The sequence below is a fragment of the Mytilus californianus genome, unplaced genomic scaffold (genome assembly GCF_021869535.1).
Source record: "Mytilus californianus isolate M0D057914Y unplaced genomic scaffold, xbMytCali1.0.p SCAF_3, whole genome shotgun sequence".
Taxonomy (NCBI): domain Eukaryota; kingdom Metazoa; phylum Mollusca; class Bivalvia; order Mytilida; family Mytilidae; genus Mytilus; species Mytilus californianus.
The window spans coordinates 109,157,353-109,175,840 of record NW_026262679.1 but is presented as its reverse complement, the minus strand read 5'-3'; the positions used below and the strand labels follow the sequence as shown (position 1 = coordinate 109,175,840).

The window sequence follows — 18,488 nt, the reverse complement described above, 5'->3', positions numbered from 1 at the left end:
GAAGCTAAGCGGTAAGAGAAGCAGCAGACAGAAGATCACAAAAACAATAAGACGTTGAACTTACATTATAACTCTGTCTTGATTTATATATTTGAAGACAGATAATATATTTTTGTTCTTAAATTGTATCAAACAGCTTTTTACTATGGTAATCATCATGTTGAAAAAAAGCTAAACAGTGTAAAACAAATTCAACGAATACCGGAATGGTGCATGGTTCATGCATAATTTGTCATGTCCATTTTGTCATAAAATGAAACGACTCCATGTCAACTCTTACAAAAAGTGATTACCATTTTTCTTTTACCCTATTAACAAGATACAAATAGTATTGTCATGCCCCTTTCCATAATTAAATAATCAAAAGCCATTTTTTGATTTTATCCCCCCTTAACTTGAGGTAGATGGGGGTGGGGGTCTAAATTAAAATCCATAGAATTTTTTATTAAATTGTCAAAATGTATTTTATATCATGCTTTTTTCATATAATAAAAAGTTCGGGTCACAAGGCTTTTTTTCACACCACAAGTAGTGCAAAATTGTCAGATTATGCATGGAAACCCCAATTTTGTGTGATAAAAAGAAAACTAAACCATAGAATTTTAAGATAAAATATGAGAAGATAGCTCTAATAATATGCTTTCAGATAAGAAAAAGAAAAAATGGGGTCACCTGAGTCATTTTCTTGCTACATAATAAAATTGGTAAATTCATTATACATTCTAGGTTAGGGGGAGGGTTGAGCACTCACAATAGTGTTGGATAATCAGTTGAAATTACCAACTGATTATCCGTTGACAGCAACCAACCGACTATCGGTTATAATCGCATCATTATACCTTGCTCTTTTTGTATATGAAATCATGCATTCAGCCACATTGTACATGTCTAATGCATATATTCCATTTCAGCAGTCTTAAATGTTCATGTTTGATCTTTAGTTTCCTTTTCATATTTTATCAAGCAATTAAAACAGTGAATCAATTAGAATATAGATTCAGATTAAACATATTTTGTCTGATGATAACAACTTTTATTACCAACAATGACACTAAAATTTCTAAATTTCAATGGTATCACTCACATTATAATTTCAAATACATAGCTTCATCAAAATTTGAATGCTTCTCATTCAAAAAAAGATATATATATATATAAAGTATTTAACTTTGAGCAATTTAAAATTAATCAATAAATAAAACAATGCATTTGCATTGAAATATATACATTTAACTAAGGGGATCCAACCAATGTCTGTTAATTCATGTGGAATGCCTATTTTTCACTTTTGTGATCTTTATTCTTATGTCAGCTGTGTCATTCGTGCGTCTGTACATACAATTGTAAGAATACGGAATTCTTTCATAGTTGGTCCGTATTTGATCCATGATTCGTATATATTTCAATGGCGAACAAACCGGGAAAATTTACAAAAATTAACGATGTTTGACAAGCAATTTGAAAAGGAATATGACGTTTTTAACACAACAAATGGATGAAACATTAATAAAAGGCAATTTGCACCACGTTCTACTGTAGCAACAAATATATTTTATCGAAAATTTATTTTATCGAAAATCAGAATGATTTGAAGTTCACACTCAAGTACCGGAAGTGAAAGAAAGTATTTCATAAAAAGTTATTTATTTTAAATAACATATTGCCAATCTGCAAAGTCAATGCTTTTACCACGTTTGTACAGAAAGAAATTGCTTATGGCTTTGATTATAGGATGTTTGACATTGTTATTGTCATCTACTGATATTTTTCTTTACAATTTGTTTGACTGCGCATGTAAAATGCATGTAAAATGCAAACCGGAAACGGACCGGAAGTTGATATGCTAAAAGTCTGGAAAGTATAACGACAATCGATTGAACAAAATTCCAATCAATTATCGACATCGCTAAGCCCAACCAACTGATTTCCGATTTATTCCGATCACCAGAACAACACTAGCTCACAAACATGTTTTACCCCGCCAAATTCTTTATGTGCCTGTCCCAAGTCAGGAGCCTGTAGTTCAATGGATGTCGTTGGTTCATGTCTGTCATATTTGTTTTTTTGAAATTGTTTCGTTATAAACTAGGCCGTTACTTTTCTCAATTGAATTGTTTCATATTTTTCATGTCGGGGCCTTTTATAGCCAACCATATGGTATGGGTTTTTCTCATTGTTGAAGGCTGTACTGTTGCCTATAATTGCTTACATCCACTTCTTTTGAACTTTGGTGGATAGTTGTCTCATTGGCAATCATACCACATCTCCTTATTTGTATAGTATAAAAGTTACTATATCTGAGTTATCTCCCCTTATGTGGTAAAGTTGAAAAAAATTGAATCAAACAATAATATTCTGTTTTTTTAAAATACAGCCGTAAGATATGATAAAACACTTAATTTTCTATGTTAACATGAAAAGTCTTACACATGAGTTACATTACTCTTAGAAATTTGCACATTTCATTAAAGATCTAGACCGTTTGTTATCTGCTATTTCAAAAACATGAAGTTAGAGTTCCCGTCGAAAAAAGAGAACATTTAAAAAATGAAGATGTAAGGATTTTTATTCATAAGGAAATCCTGGCCATCCGTTTGGCTGTCCGGGATGTACAAATACGCAGCCACGTTGGCTCAGAATATTAACGTTAAGTCTGATGCCTCGCATAGATAGAGAGAATGCAATGCAAACTTTCAATCAATCAATCAATCAACCAACCAACCAATCAATTAATCAATCTGTTAAATACGAGGTCCAAGATCTCATTTTTTTCTTTTTCGTTTGTTTCAAGAGACCCTATCCCATGCATGTGTTTAATTACTATATCAGTCAACCAACCAACCAATCAATCAATCAATCAATCAATTAATTAATCAATTATGTATCGGAGGGGAAAGACCGTTAACAATTGTTTTAAAAACAATTGATTTATATTTTTTATTTTCTTTTATTTCTTATAAAAAAAAATCATTTTTATATTCTTTTATTTAATTTAAGTTCAATTTTATTTTCATCTTTTGTTTTTATTCATCATTTTTTTTATTTATTCATTTAATTTATTTTTCAAATTTTTGCTCATTTTTACTATTTATTCATATAAGTAAGTTATTTTTGTTACTCAAAATTATATCAATTACCTTATGGTAAAAATAAATTATTTAAATGCCCAAAAAGGCTCAAGCCAGGGCTGACCGTGCAAGACCCTCATGGGTAGTCAAGGTCGTTAAAAACCACCCTCATCATCAGCTTCCTTAAGCATGCCTAGATCAGAAGCAAGTCAACTGGTACCATTGCAAACTCTAACCATGTCAACATGTACCACATGTCGGCGTAAGCGTCGTCCGAAGACATTTGGTTTCCGGAAAATAACTTTAGTTGAAGTGTATGGATCTCTATGAAATTTAATCAAAAGGTTCAATACCACAAAAGGAAGGTTGGGATTGTTTTAGGGGGTCATGGTCCCTATCGTTTAGGAATTAGGGGCCAAAAAGGGGCTAAAACAAGCATTTTTCTAGTTTAAGGATAATAACTTGTGTATAAGTATTTTGATTGCTCTGAAATTGTACCACAAGGTTCAATACCACAAGTAGAAGGTTGGGATTCATTTTGGGGGTAATTGCCCAAACTGTTCAGGAATTAGGGGCAAAAAGGGTCTAAAACAAGCATTTTTCTAGTTTTTTTTTTGGGGGGGGGGGGGGCAATTTTTTTCCTCAAAAGAAAATTCTCTTCAAATATTTGTTTTGGAAGGGGGTGGTCAATTTTTTTTTTCCTCAAGATTTAAGAAATTGTCAATTTTTCAAAGGAAAAAATTGGGGGTCACAATTTATTTTGCTAATTTTTTGTATATAGTCTGAAAACAGATGTACTAAGTATTGCGCAACAGCACAGTGTATTGCACAACAGCAAGAAATCTTCAATTGAATATAAATTCAAATCATACAACTAATTTCAAGTTTTTTGACTACATTTATTCTGTGTCAAAAACCTTTAATGTGTCAAAAATTTAATTACAATCCAAATTCAGACCTGTATCAAGCTTGAATATTGTGTCCATTTTTGCCCCAACTGTTCAGGGTTGGACTTCTGTGGTTGTATCCAGCTGCGCTCAGCGAAGCAGTTTATTACAGACTCATATGAGTTATTCTGTTAAATTTAGATATATCTTGTTTATTGTACATTTAACACCATTTTCAGTGCATTTAAACAAGTTGGTAAGAAAGATTGAAACAGTCGTTGGAAGAAGGAGATATTGAACATTGAGGTTTAATGTTAAGTGTCATATGGGAAGTCAGGAATCAGTCTCTTGACTTGTTGGAATGTTTGTCGAGTGAATTGTATGTTTCAGTAAAAGGTGCTGTATTATTTTGAGCATGAACTAATTTAAATTCTTTCTTATTAAATCATCGGCTTAAAATACAAAAGTTGGAAATGATCAGGGGTTTTAGTAAGAGACGGTAACCAGTACTTTCACCACCCTACCACTGGGTTTGTACAGGAAGAAATTTAAAACCCAGGCCATAATTTGCTGGCGAAATGCTGATTTAAGTCCCCAAAAAATTTTGCAAATTGCTTAAACTCATGAGCCCACTGACTTCATAGCAATGTGAAGTAGCTATCTAAATCTATACAAGGGAGACGACTTGTGATTTACAAGTCGCACAGGTAAACAAAAATGGTGACTGACAAGGAAAATCAAGATTTTTGAAACAACCAAGGACTAATAGTAAGCTGTCTATTATTAAATGAAATAAATACAACGTGACTTTGAACATCTTTGGATTTAACATTCACAACTATTTAAAAGGGAATCCGAGCAACTGATTGAGTTATCATTTTATGATTATTTTCACCATGAGGATGTTCGTAAGCACTCTGCTGATTTGTTTTATATTTGTATATTACGAGCCGACTAGTTTTACTATTCGGTAGGTTAAGGGTGTCAGAGAATTAACAGGAGATTTTTTGCTATTCATTGAATAAAAATTGAAATGTAAAGAGTAAAAAATAACAGATGATGGATAATTTGTTTGCAAACATATGACGTGTGGTCAGTAGCATGTTTTATTTCCATGACCAACTTGTTAATAAGAGAGATATCATTTAACAAAAAAAATAAAAAAAATAAGCTCATTTAATTAATATGTGATTGGCAGATATCTTCATTTATAGGGCTACAATCATTCCCGAGAATCTCATATTAAACTGACTGACTGACAAGATGTCCTGGACATTCAATAATGTTTTACAAAATTATGACAAGTGGTGATATAAATTAAATTGCCCAATCATTCTTAAGAAGTTCTTGATAAAAAAAAAAGATATCAGATACAAATTGAAAGTAGTTTTTGAAATAAACTGAGGTAGATGTACATGAAACTAATGCATGATACAGAGGCGGATTTAGAGGGGGGCCCTGGCCCCCCTTTTTCTGGGAAAATTTTGGTTGATTATATATGTAGCTTCAACAAGAAGCATGACCGGAGCGGGCCCCCTCTTAGGCAGTCAGTGGGCCCCCACTTATGAAAATTTTTGGATCCTCCACTGTGAGATACTAGCAACAAATTTTATTTAAACTTGAATTCAAATTGACAGTACAAATGATATGACTCAATAAATAACAACTGCATTTTCATTACTATTTTATTAAGAGTTTTCAATATATATACAGAATCATATAAAAACACTGCAGGTATATTTTTATTGCATATAATAAACAATTTTCTTAATGTATATATGTCATAGATAAGCATGAAAACACAATGCAACCGAAACAATAATGGAATTTCACTTCTCCAAGCAGTTGACCACTCCCCCCTACTCTCTCCTGGAAGGAAAATCACTTCTCCCTCTCCAAAATCCTAGGTTAGGGCCTGTAAACCTTAAAATATTCTAATCAATTTGTAAACTTATTACACAGAAAAATAAGACTGCTTTACTGTCCACATGGTATGATAGTTGTCTTGTTACTGCTGTTTTCTTCAAGGTCCAGGTTCGTCTGTTTTCCATTATTATTACAATTAAAGAAAACTCAATTAAGTTGTCATATATGACAAAATTGCTTTAATTAACAAGTGCCGAATAAAATTTACAAGTGAAATTATGACAATATTGAAAATGTGAAATCTGCTGCAATACCAAAAAGAAAAACAAATACAAGATTATTTTGGGGTCTGTAAAATGCAAAGGACCTCCTTAGTGCACTTAGAACAGGATTTCACATTAGGGACCTGATGGGATATGAAAGTCTCATTGATGTATACACTGCATCTTATTTTATTCATATGAAATCAAAATATTATTAACTTTGAATTTATTTCTGGATTCAAGCACTGTAAAAATGACAAAGAGCTCTGAAATAGAATCAGATGTCAAGAAAGATTTGTTTATAAGCATTTCCTGTAAGGTCTTGAAATTAACAAGTCAGTCATTGAATTTCTGAAACAACTGAACTTAAGCTTTTCAGTTCAGGCTGGCCATAAAGTTTCCTTCAGGTAATCATAACAATGAACAAAAATGCTATTGCATCAGCATCTTTTAATTGAAAGGATAGGCCTCATCATTTAAGAGATGAAAAAATGAACAGAATCAAAACGCTAGATATGTCTTTATCATGTTTATGAGATACATGTTTTGTATGTACTGACATATATATTATATGCTGTATATGATTCTTTAAAGTATGATTATGATTTTTATTTTAGAAAAAATAATTTATGTAAGGATGTCATCAGGATCTAGAGTGTCAGTAGATGAGGGTGTTGAGCCAGAGGGATCAAGCTCCTCGTTGACATCAGTCAAAGTTCATCGCTTAAAAGGGATCAAAGACGGCCAGTACAGTAACCCTGTATTCAAAAAGTTATCTGTCATCAATGGAGAAATCAACAGAATGCCTAGAGAAGAACTTGTATCAAAATTAGGAGAATTAAAGCTAGATTCAAGGTAAAGTATTGTTAAATTTGGAAATTAAAGCTTGATTTAACTTAGAACAAGGTAAACTAATTTTAAAATTGGGAAAATTAAAGCTTGATTCAAGGTAAAGTAATATTAGAATTGGGAGAATTTATAAAAAGACTCATGTCAATTCTTTGCATTGAGATAATGTTTATTGCTATGGTCTTCATACATTGGGATAATTGAAATGAAGAGACATGGTGTATTTCTTTCATGAAGCAAAACTTCTAACCATTTGACAAAACACAAAGCAAAAAAGCATGATACATATTTAATCAATTACATTCACGTCATGCAGTCAAGGGTAATACTTATACAGGTAATGTTTTATTTACTGGTACAGGTAAATAATTTTGGAGGTGGAGTTATCTCCCTTGGTCTTTCAGATTTTTTAAAACTTTTAAAGTTTTTGAACCAAAAAAGTCATAACTCTTCTTGAATTTCTTTTACTATATTACTCTAATAGACATGATAGAGAGTTTGATTGTCTAGCTTTCAAATTATTCCTTACTGTTCATTAAATAACAATTTCATTGATAATGAAAATCTCATTGGTTTGTTATCTTAAAAAATTCTGTCTATTTACAATTGTCATGGGGGGGGGCTAGGGATTAAAAGCTCTGTATTAGGCCTCGTGTTCTAAAGATTTAATTTTTTTTAGCATATTTACAATTTAATGTCATTATTAAATTGATTAGAATTTAAGGTCAGTAGCTTTCTGCTTAAGTTTTTTTTGTAACTGTTGGTAAATTTGTGAATTAAATCATCATAATTAACAATTTATTTTTGTCAACCCCCACTTGCTCCACAAAAATACTCATCATGCTCATGCCACAACTCTATGTTGACATATTTGCAGTGTTGACAAACAAAATATAATTTGAGAAGCAAGCTTGGGATGACTCTTTATTTTGTAATAAACAACACAAAAAGATATTCTTGCGATTCTGCCTAAAATTACTGCAGTATAACAACATCCTGTTGTTACAATAACACAATAATAGGCCTATTACGAAACTTATTTTTCTCTGAAATGTTAACCTCCTGAAAATGGTTTTGAAATACAATGCAGACATTCTGTATGTATGTGCCTGTCCCAAGTCAGGAGCCTGTTATTCAGTGGTTGTCGTTTGTTTATGTGTTAAATATTTGTTTTTCGTTCATTTTTTGTACATAAATTAGACCGTTAGTTTTCTCGTTTGAATTGTTTTACATTGTCATTTCGGGGCCTTTTATAGCTGACTGTGCGGTATGGGCTTTGCTCATTGTTGAAGGCCGTACGGTGACCTATAGTTGTTAATTTCTGTGTCATTTGGTCTCTTGTGGAGAGTTGTCTCATTGGCAATCATACCACATCTTCTTTTTTATATTATGTTCCAGTTATTGATGTTAAAGCTGCTAATTTTGTAATTTAGAATATTGTTTTCAGAGGTGTTACTGATGTTTTAAAGAAAAGATTGAAGACTCATTATCGAGAGAAGAAGCTGACAAAAGCCCATGTTCCAACACCTAAAAAGAGTTTACCAGAATTTTTAATGGTAATAGATTTTGAGGCAACCTGTGAGGAGAATAATGATAACTATGACCATGAAATTATAGAATTTCCTGTCATCCTAGTCAGCTTACAAAGCAAACAAGTGGTGAGTCTTAAGACAAAAAATTAAGAAGAAAGTCATTAACACCCAAAAGAAAACATTTTCAGCTTTTGATTTCAATAAATTTGTTTTTCACCTTTACTTTTCTAACTTCAATGCTTCATCAAATTATTAGAGTATTTTACCATGAAGTTGTGGTCACAACTTGAAATGGGGCCTCAGTGGCTGAGTGATCTAAGTAGTCAACACTGAGGTTGTGAGTTCAAATCCCGCACATGGCTGGTGCGCTGAGACCAATCTTATTTGTCTAGCATTGTCAGTTTTCCTACTGAAGGTTGTGGTTCTCTCCTGGCACTCTGGCTTCCTCCACCAAAAAAAAATGACAGCCACGAAATAGAACAACAGTGCTGAAAGTGGCATTATACAACAATCAATTACTCTATCAGAACTTGAAAATTGATCATGTTAATAAGGGTTAGCCAAATAGGGATATTGATCCAGATTTCTTGATGTCCAATGGAAATGCATTATTGTTTATTTAAACTTCATTTAGGAAAACATCAGCATGTGAAATCTTATTCTGTGAAAAAGTTTCATAAATTTAAATTAGTCATAGTAAAGATTGCTTAGAAATATTGATCCTTCAAAACAATTTCACCTAAAATTATTTTTTAGATAAGTAGGTGTTCAAACCTTGAGAAAAAATTAAAATTGAGTTTGAAGCAGAAACCAGTTATAATTTCTGTAATTTCAAAAGATAACTTTATATTTAGGAGGGGGGAGAAATGATTTTGCATATCAACAATATAATTGAAAAACTGCACAGGAACTCAAAATAAAATCCATATAATTGAAGATGACTTGCAAAATGTATACATTGTGTGCTCTCATCCTTTGATTTCATTCTTTTGCCAAATTTATTTATTACATGTACATAATGATAATAACAATATTTTTCCACAATACATATTAGGTTGATGAGTTCCATTCATACTGCAAACCAAGGATAAATCCACAGTTATCAGAATTCTGTGTTCAGCTCACTGGTATAACCCAGGTGACTATTAATTTCTTGCTATTTTAGAAATACTTGTTTGGATGAGCTATGAATTTTCAGTTTGCAGATAGTAAATGCTTTTTAATGCATTATCAGAAGTTACAGGTTAATAAATCAGATTTTGGCTAATTGGACATTAACTAATCAATAATTATTCTCCTTTAATGTACAAAAATTTAGATTTGTGTAATTTTTTATGTACCATATCTTTGTTTCACATAAACCCATTGACAATAAAGAGTAAGTCAATATGAAATAAGGCAATATGGTAGGATTGTCTATGAGATTTCCAAATACAATTTTATGTGATCTAACATTGACTGATAAAAGTTATGCCATTTAGTTATAATTAGATGTGGAGCATCCTTACAATTTTCATACTTGAAGACAGTTGTATCTGTAATCACTAGATCACTGAATTCTAGCTGTTTCTATTTGAATAAATGTCAATCATATCATGAATTTGTATTGGAATAGAGTGACAAAATAATCAGCATTCTAGTCTATACTTTCTTTCTTCAGGATAAAGTTGACAGTGCTGAGGAATTTCCAAAAGTTTTGAAAAGGATGGAGGATTGGATGAAATCACATGATCTAGGGGCAAAAAATAAATTTGCAGTTCTCACTGATGGGTAAATAACCTTGGATAACAATATCATAAGTTAAATTCAGTCATCATATTTATTAATTAATCTATAAGATTGAATTGTGGAAATTTATATCAATCGTGACATTACTTAATATGTACTTGCCATTAGCAACTTGACGGGTGCCACATGTGCAGCAGATTCAACCGACCCTTCCAGAGCACGATAGATCACCAGGTTTTTGATAGCATTTGTGTTGATCAGTCTTAAGTATTTTGTAGTCTGGTTTTTGTCTTTTTGTTGTAGTTCATTTTTCCCCATTGTATTGATGATTTTTTCTTTGACTTCTGATTTTTAGCTCACCTGGCCAAAAGTGCCAAATGAGCTTTTCTCATCACTTGGCATCCATTGTTGTCTTTCTTAACCTTTGTCAGAATTTTCTTCTCTGAAACTGCTGGGCAAAATTTAACGAAACCTGACCACAATAGTCATTAGGTTATCTAGTTTAAAAAAAAAATTTCGATGACCCCGCCTGGTTAAGTTTGTTTCTTAGATACTATAAGCAATAGGTCAACTATATTTAATGCATAAATTGATTGTAAGGTGTACATGTCTGTCTGGCATGGTTCATCTGACCTTGGCCTCATTTTCATGGTTCATTGGTCAGTGTTATGTTTTCTTGGCTAAGACTGTTTCTTAGAAACTATAAGCAATAGGTCATTGACTCAACTATGTTTGTTTTATTGAATGATTGTAAGGTGTACATGTATTTCTCGTTTGGTTTATCTGAGCTTGACCTCATTTTCTTGGATCATGTTAAGTTTATGTGTTACTTGTAGTAAAGCTTTATATTTAGGACTATTAACATAAAATCAATGGTTAGTAACGAAGGCTAGACATTTCAGCGTGTGCACTCTTGTTTGGTTTATGGTTCTTGTTGCTCAGTCTTTGGTTTTCTATGTTGTTTTGTGTACTGTTGTTTATCTCTTTGTCTTTTTCTTTTTTAGCCATGGCATTGTCAGTTTTTTTTTTACTTATGAGTTTGAATTCCCTTTGGTATCCTTCGCCTCTCTTTTTATAGGAGTGATTGCTTTTAATTGATATTTTTTTTAACCCTCTTTTGTGTTTTGGGCAAAAACTAAGAAGATAGATAGAAACTGTAAACACTAAAAATGATCAGCAATAAAAGATCAACAAAAAAGAGCTTTTTGTCAAGGCTATTTCAGAAATAAATATATGGGGGTGTTGGAAGGCACTTTTTTAATGCCCATGACCCATACAATTAGATTTTTCGGCGATCCATAACCCATACAATTAAATAGAGGTTTGATACCACCACCCGTCTAATTAAAAAAAAAAATGAAAGTCAATATAAAAGCAGTGTAAGAAATTGATATGATCTACTTAAATACTAGTATATCTTTTAAGTATGTATGTTTAATGACTTTCAACACATAAATGTATTGTAGAATTAGGATACTTAGCCTGAAAACTTTCAATCTTCTAATCTCCTTTTGTACTTTTATATAATTTATATCAAAATATAAAGGGTAAATTCCAAATGGGGTATGGCTGTTCCAACTTTGTAAATAGGGTCAGGAAATTCCAAGCCAGAAATCCAGAAATCTCCACTTTCAAGTAAAAATTCCCCTCCACCAAATTAACAAAAATCCAACAAGTAGTTTACAAAGGCACTGCAGGAACAGTATGTGTCAATCATTATATATACAATTCCAATAAAAATATGTGTATAATAAACCTCCTTTTTTCTATATTGTTCATTTTTCCTTTATATTCATCAATCTCACTCTGCTAGCGTGAGATATGGGCTCATCTCAGCTCGCTGTGAAGGGTGCATTTCCATTGTCAACTTAAATGTTATTGATGCCATACGCAAAACAGTGATGAGACCAACAATAATATATGAATGTTATATTATACTTTATATTGAATCTACATTGTATAGATTGATGCAGAGGTACATGTAGTACAGTGTTCTGCTAGAAACTGAGGACAGATGGGCACATTCCTATAAAAAGGGCACTTTAGAGTGGCTATCACTTTTACAACAGATTTTTCTTTTCAATTGACAAATATAGATAGGCCCATTATTCTCAACTTGACTTCATTCAGGCTTCATTTCTTGTCTTCACATAAAGACAGCCAGTTGTTAGGCAAACAGAATTTATTGAAAAGAGCTAATTAGCACTTGCAGATGATTTAAGCTTTCAGCAAGAACAATTAAGAGACTGCAAATGATATAGGAGTGCTTTTAGCCATCAGCATGAGAATAATGATGTGACAACTTGATTATAAGTACAATGTTCAAATCTAAAATAATGGTCTACTAAGAAATTATTTTTTTTTTTTAATAAAATGAACTTTTTTAAAGCAAAAAAAAATCAAGCTGTACTTCTTTCATTAAAATGACATTCTTTTGCAGTTAAAAATTAAAATAAATTATTGTGTATTTCAATAATCAGTAAAAACATATTTAAAGAAAATCCACTTTAAGGGGAAATAACTCCATATAATAAAATAAAAAAAACATCATTTTTTTTTCCAAGATTCATTCCTGTTTCATCACCTTTTGTAAAGTCATACATATTTAATGTTATTAATATGCAAAAGCTTCTAAATCGTAATATGTTAATGTACAACCACCCAACTTATTAAGTTGTGGAGAAGAACAACTACCTACACAATTTAATACATTTTCTCCAACCACCACCACCCATACAAAAAAAGATCAACTGCCGTCCAACCCTCCCATATATTTATTTCTGGAATAGCCCTCATCAGTTCTATTGTTATCCGCAATGTTGGAGAGAATCCGTTGTTGAAGATGCACATAAAACCTAGGTGAGCATCACAGGCTCTTTAGAGCCTCTGGTTTGTTGTCCCTTTGGTTCCTCTGACTCTTTTTTTAAGACCTACTTTAATTTACATAGACTTGTGAAATGCATGGCAGTAAATCAGTTTTTGTCTCGCCTTGACGGAGTCAAAAAGCGAGACATAGGTATGCTGTTTCCAATGGCGACGGCATCAACAATGTATTAGTTTGTGATTAGGTCTAGTTCATTGTGAACCACTAGTGGTAGTTCAATGATATTTGGTATGCAGTTGTATTAGCATTGGCACATCTCATTACCATGGAGATTATTTGGCCCCACCCCCTCAGTCAAGGTCTATTGACTTTGAAACTTTGCTTAGTTTACATGTATTAGTTCGTGATTAGATCAGTTTATGGGGAACCACTAGTGGGGGTCAATGATATTTGGTATGCAGTTGTATAAGCATTGGCACATCTGAATACCATGGAGATTATTTGGCCCCGCCCCCTCATTCATGGTCTATTGACTTTGAAACTTTTGCTTAGTTTACATGTATTAGTTTGTGATTAGGTCAGTTTATGGGGAACCACTAGTGGTAGGTCAATGATATTTGGTATGCAGTTGTATAAGCATTGGTATATCTCATTTCCATGGAGATTATTTGGCCCCGCCCCCTCATTCATGGTCTATTGACTTTGAAACTTTTGCTTAGTTTTCATGTATAAGTTTGTGATTAGGTCAGTTTAAGGGGAACTGTTAGTGGTAGGTCAATGATAATTGGTATGCAGTTGTATAAGCATTAGCACATCTCATTTCCATGGAGAATATTTGGTCCTTACCCCTCAGTCATGGTTTATTGACTTTGAAACTTTTGCTTAGTTGACATGTATTAGTTGGTGATTAGGTTAGTTTAAGATGAACCACTAACGTTAAGTCAATAATATTCAGTATGCAAATGTATTGGCATTTGCAAGTTTCATTTCCATGGAGATTATATAACCCCACCCCCTAATTATGGTTCATTGGCTTTGAAACTTTTACATAGTTTACAAGTTACTGTTTGTGTTTAGGTTTGTTTAAAGGGAACGACTTATGAAAAGTCAATGGTATTTGGTTTGCAGTTGTATTAGCATTGGCACATCTCATTTCCATGGAGATTGTTTAGCCCTGTACCTTCAGTCATGGTTCATTGACTTTGAATATTTGCATAACTTACATGTTAAAGTATTGCTATTTTAATTTCAACATTTGCATTATCAAAATGACAAATAGGCGAGACCTATCTCTGTGTTAACAGTTTATTAAAGTTATTTTTAGGTTAGCAATCAACAGCCTTTCAAAGTCTTTTGTAGACTTTAAAACACACTTCATCAGCCTGTTTTATTACTCTCTGTAAAGAATTACTGCTTATTACAGGCCATGGGACATGAGTAGATTTATGTACCATCAGTGTCGTCAAAACAAGATAACATATCCACGATGGGGAGGAAAATGGATAAATCTACGTAAAGCCTATTCTAATTTTTACCAGTGTAGAAGAACGAAACTGAATGATATGCTTGAAAATTTGGGAATGACATTTGAAGGACATTTACATTCAGGACTGGACGACTCTAGAAATATTGCAAGAATTGCCATTAGACTTGCTGAAGATGGCTGTGAACTGAAAGTCAATGAATACCTACACTATGATAAAAATGAAAATGCTTTCAAGTCCAAGCATATTTCTCCTGATTCTCCACAGGGAGGTACAAGTGAGGAAGAATTGAACCAATCAATGGATGGTTTGCATCTGACCAATGATGGAGCAGCTAATGAAACAGAAGAAGTTGATGATTTATTGGAATATTATAGGATTCAAAAATCTTAACTTAATTTATAAAAAGTAAATTTATGATGTTCCCAGAGCATAGTTAAACTTATATGAGATTTACCAGTTATGGCTTTTCAACAACACGTGAAAAAAAGATTCAACCATTTCATACAAGTCACTCATTTTTCCAATCTTTTTCTCAAACCATTACTTAAAAAAACTTAAACTATTTTATCTAAATGTTTATGTTTCTCCTAATAAAGTAAAAAAACATAAGAACCGTCACCTGTTGACTGTGATATTTAATGTATGATTTCTGTGATTGCATCATATTTTGTATGGATGTCCTAAATTCTCTTAATTGAATCATATTGACAAATTGCAGTTAATCTATTAAAAATGAGGACTTCAGTGAGAGTACATACTGTATAGCTTATTAAATAAATATTGATGAAGGCAGGTTCCTTGGAAAAGCATCACTATAGTTGTACTAAAAAAAAAGGTTTTAAATGTGTTTAAATATCTACACCCTAAGAAAGATAAAAATGTGATGTAAAAAATACATAAAATATGTACTTACAATTTATTTGGTAATATTATAAATAAATAAATTTTGTTCAGATGTATTATTGCTTTTGTACAGCATCATCAATTTATTTATCAGTTTATAAAGTTGGTAACACCTTTGCATGTACAATTAAACATCAGACCTTTTAAAATATACATGATAAAAACCAAACTTTTTGCTCTGATTTGTCTAGATATATTTTTTGGCAATTAAGTTGATAGTCAACCATACATTTTTACATGTGATGATGTAAAAAAAAACTGGTACTCAGGGCATGAAGATTCCCATTTTGTAAATGATTTTTTTTATCAAATTTAATTGAAGTCAACAACAAAAATAAGACAAAATTTACATTTTCCCAAGCATCTAAATCACCTCCAGGTATGTTCAGAATGTAAGGTTTTGAGTCTAAAATGTCAAAATTTTCTTGGGGGAGCATACGATTTTATAAATAGCAACTCGGTTACAGTTTTATACGGAAGGGGATTTCCTAACTTTGCAGCTCCTGTTGACTGCTAGTGAATATGGTTTTTAATTTTGTAAAAAGGGGGACCGGTTGTAAAAACAAAACCAACTCTTTTTAAAATCATTAAAACATATATAATTAATTAATGTTCTCAATGTCAAAATTACAATTTTCATTTAAAACTAAATAATTCAAGTGATATTTCAAACTAATCTTTGGAATCTTTCAGTTCAACCATATTCACTAGCAGTCAACCTGCTGCAAAAATGCACAGAAATGTATATTGGTCTTGCAAGTTGCCAACATAACAGCAGTTCTAAGTCTGGATCAAATGCGAATATCAATCTGATCAAATTTACAGAAAATTCAACCACCATGCTACTAATTTTAATTAATCATTAACATTATCTTCATTAAAAAATGATGTTTTCAGTGGTCTGAATAAGGGTCCAGGAGACCCTCAAAATACTGGATTTTGCACCATTTTTAAAAAAAATTCTGGACACCCGGCCATATTTACTAGCCTTGCTACTTCAGAAATTTAACCTGCTTCATAAAAATTTACTGACACCACTGGATGCATACTACATGGTTCAGCATAATGCATATAATTTATCTGTCTTTTTATTTATTATGTGGGTCCAATTATGTGATACAAAATAACAGCTTTCTGCTCACTGAAAGGACAAAAACAGTACATATATGCCAGTTATTTTGCACCATTTAGCTTTTTGTCTTTTATCTTGAAAACTTTAATAGATCAATAGAAATTTAAATCTGTCAGGGGCAAAAATGGTCAGAATGTAGAGATCTCCTAACTCCATTTACATTAAAACTGTCTTGACGACTTTATATAGGGAGTATTTTACCAATTTTTATACGTCCGCAAAAAAATTTTGAGGTCGTATATTGGTATGATGTTGGCGTCGTTGTCGTCGTCCGGCGGCGTCGTCGTCGTCGTCTTATTCCGAAGACACATTGGTTTTCGCACTCTAACTTTAGTTTAAGTGAATGGATCTCTATGAAATTTTACCATAAGGTTCAATACCACAAAAGGAAGGTGGGGATTGATTTTGGGGGTTATGGTACCAACAGTTAAGGAATTAGGGGCAAAAAAGGGGCCAAAAATAAGCATTTTGGTAACTTCCAGACATAACTTGTGTGTTAGTGTATGGATCTCTCTGACATTGTACCACAAGGTTCCATATCACAAAGGGAATGCTGGGATTGATTTTGGAGGTAATTGCCTCCAAATTTTAGGAAAAAGGGGCCAAAAACAAGCATTTTTCTAGTTTCATGACAATAACTTGTGTGTAAGTGTATGGATCTCTCTGACATTGTACCTCAAGGTTCCATATCACAAAGGGAATGCTGGGATTGATTTTGGGGGTAATTGCCTCCAAATTTTAGGAATTAGGGGCCAAAAAGGGGCAAAAAACAAGCATTTATTCTAGTTTCATGACCATTACTTGTGTGTAAGTGTATGGATCTTTATGAAATTGTACTACAAGGTTCCATATCACAAAGGGAAAGCTGGAATTGAGTTTGGGGGTAATTGCCCAAAACGTTTAGGAATAAGGGGCCAAAAATAAGCATTTTTCTAGTTTCCAGACAATAACTTGTGTTCAAGTGTATGGATCTCTCTGAAATCATACTGCAAGGTACCATACCACAAAGGGAAGGCTGGGATTGATTTTGGGGGTAATTCCCTCAAAATTTTAGGAATTAGGGGCCATAAAAGGGGAAAAAACCAAGCATTTTTCTAGTTTCAGGACAATAACTTGTTTGTAAGTGTATGGATCTTTATGAAATTGTACTGCAAGGTTCCATATCACAAAGGGAAAGCTGGGTTTGAGTTTGGGGGTAATTGCCCCAAACGTTTAGGAATTTGGGGCAAAAAAGGGGCAAAAAAACAAGCATTTTTCTAGTTTCCAGACAATAACTTGTGTTCAAGTGTATGGATCTCTCTGAAATTGTACTGCAATGTACCATACTACAAAGGGAAGGCTGGGATTGAGTTTTGGGGTGATGAATCATAAGGGGGTTCAAAAAATTTGGGGGGGGGGGGGATTTTTTTTTCCTTTTTTTTCTTTAAAATTTTCCATTTTAAATTGGTTATTTCTGATTTATATATAAAAGCAAATAATAATGATATGGTTTGAATAGGTAAATTAAAAGTTCTTAGACCACATTCATTCTGTGCCAGAAACCTATGCTGTGTCAAATATTTAATTACAATCCAAATTCAGTGCTGTATCAAGCTTGAATGTTGTGTCCATACTTGCCCCAACTCTTCAAGGTTTCGACCTCTGCGGTTGTATAAAGCTGCGCCCCAGTGGAGCATTTTATTTGCATTTTTAAAAGCTTGTCAAAAATATATATATATTATATATATTATATATAATATATGGTATATAATGGTATACCATTGTCTGTCTGTCAACACTTCATACAATAACCATTTGCTTTAACCAATTCTCATGTTGTTGCAAAAGAAATGAAACACAGAATCAACTCTTGTTCCCTGTGTAGTTTATTCACTAGAACCTTTAAATTTTTTCTAAGAGAAATCAATAACTCATTGATTTATTGACCTTAAGAAAATCACAGTACTGAA

General features: G+C 32.5%; 1 protein-coding gene across 2 annotated transcripts; it reads left to right on the top strand.

The window, feature by feature from the left end:
* Positions 1 to 15: 15 nt before the first annotated feature.
* LOC127735758 (3'-5' exoribonuclease 1-like) lies at positions 16 to 14,904 on the top strand. Of its 2 annotated transcripts, none has more exons than XM_052246056.1 (6): positions 16 to 148; positions 6,702 to 6,939; positions 8,381 to 8,591; positions 9,520 to 9,603; positions 10,126 to 10,235; positions 14,441 to 14,904. In XM_052246056.1, the coding sequence occupies exons 2-6, from the start codon at positions 6,722 to 6,724 to the stop codon at positions 14,892 to 14,894; spliced, it is 1,077 nt and encodes a 358-aa protein (XP_052102016.1). In that variant the 5' UTR covers positions 16 to 148; positions 6,702 to 6,721; the 3' UTR covers positions 14,895 to 14,904. The 2 variants fall into 2 exon arrangements, with proteins under 2 accessions (XP_052102016.1, XP_052102015.1); XM_052246055.1 differs by having other exon boundaries at positions 148 to 285.
* Positions 14,905 to 18,488: the final 3,584 nt, after the last annotated feature.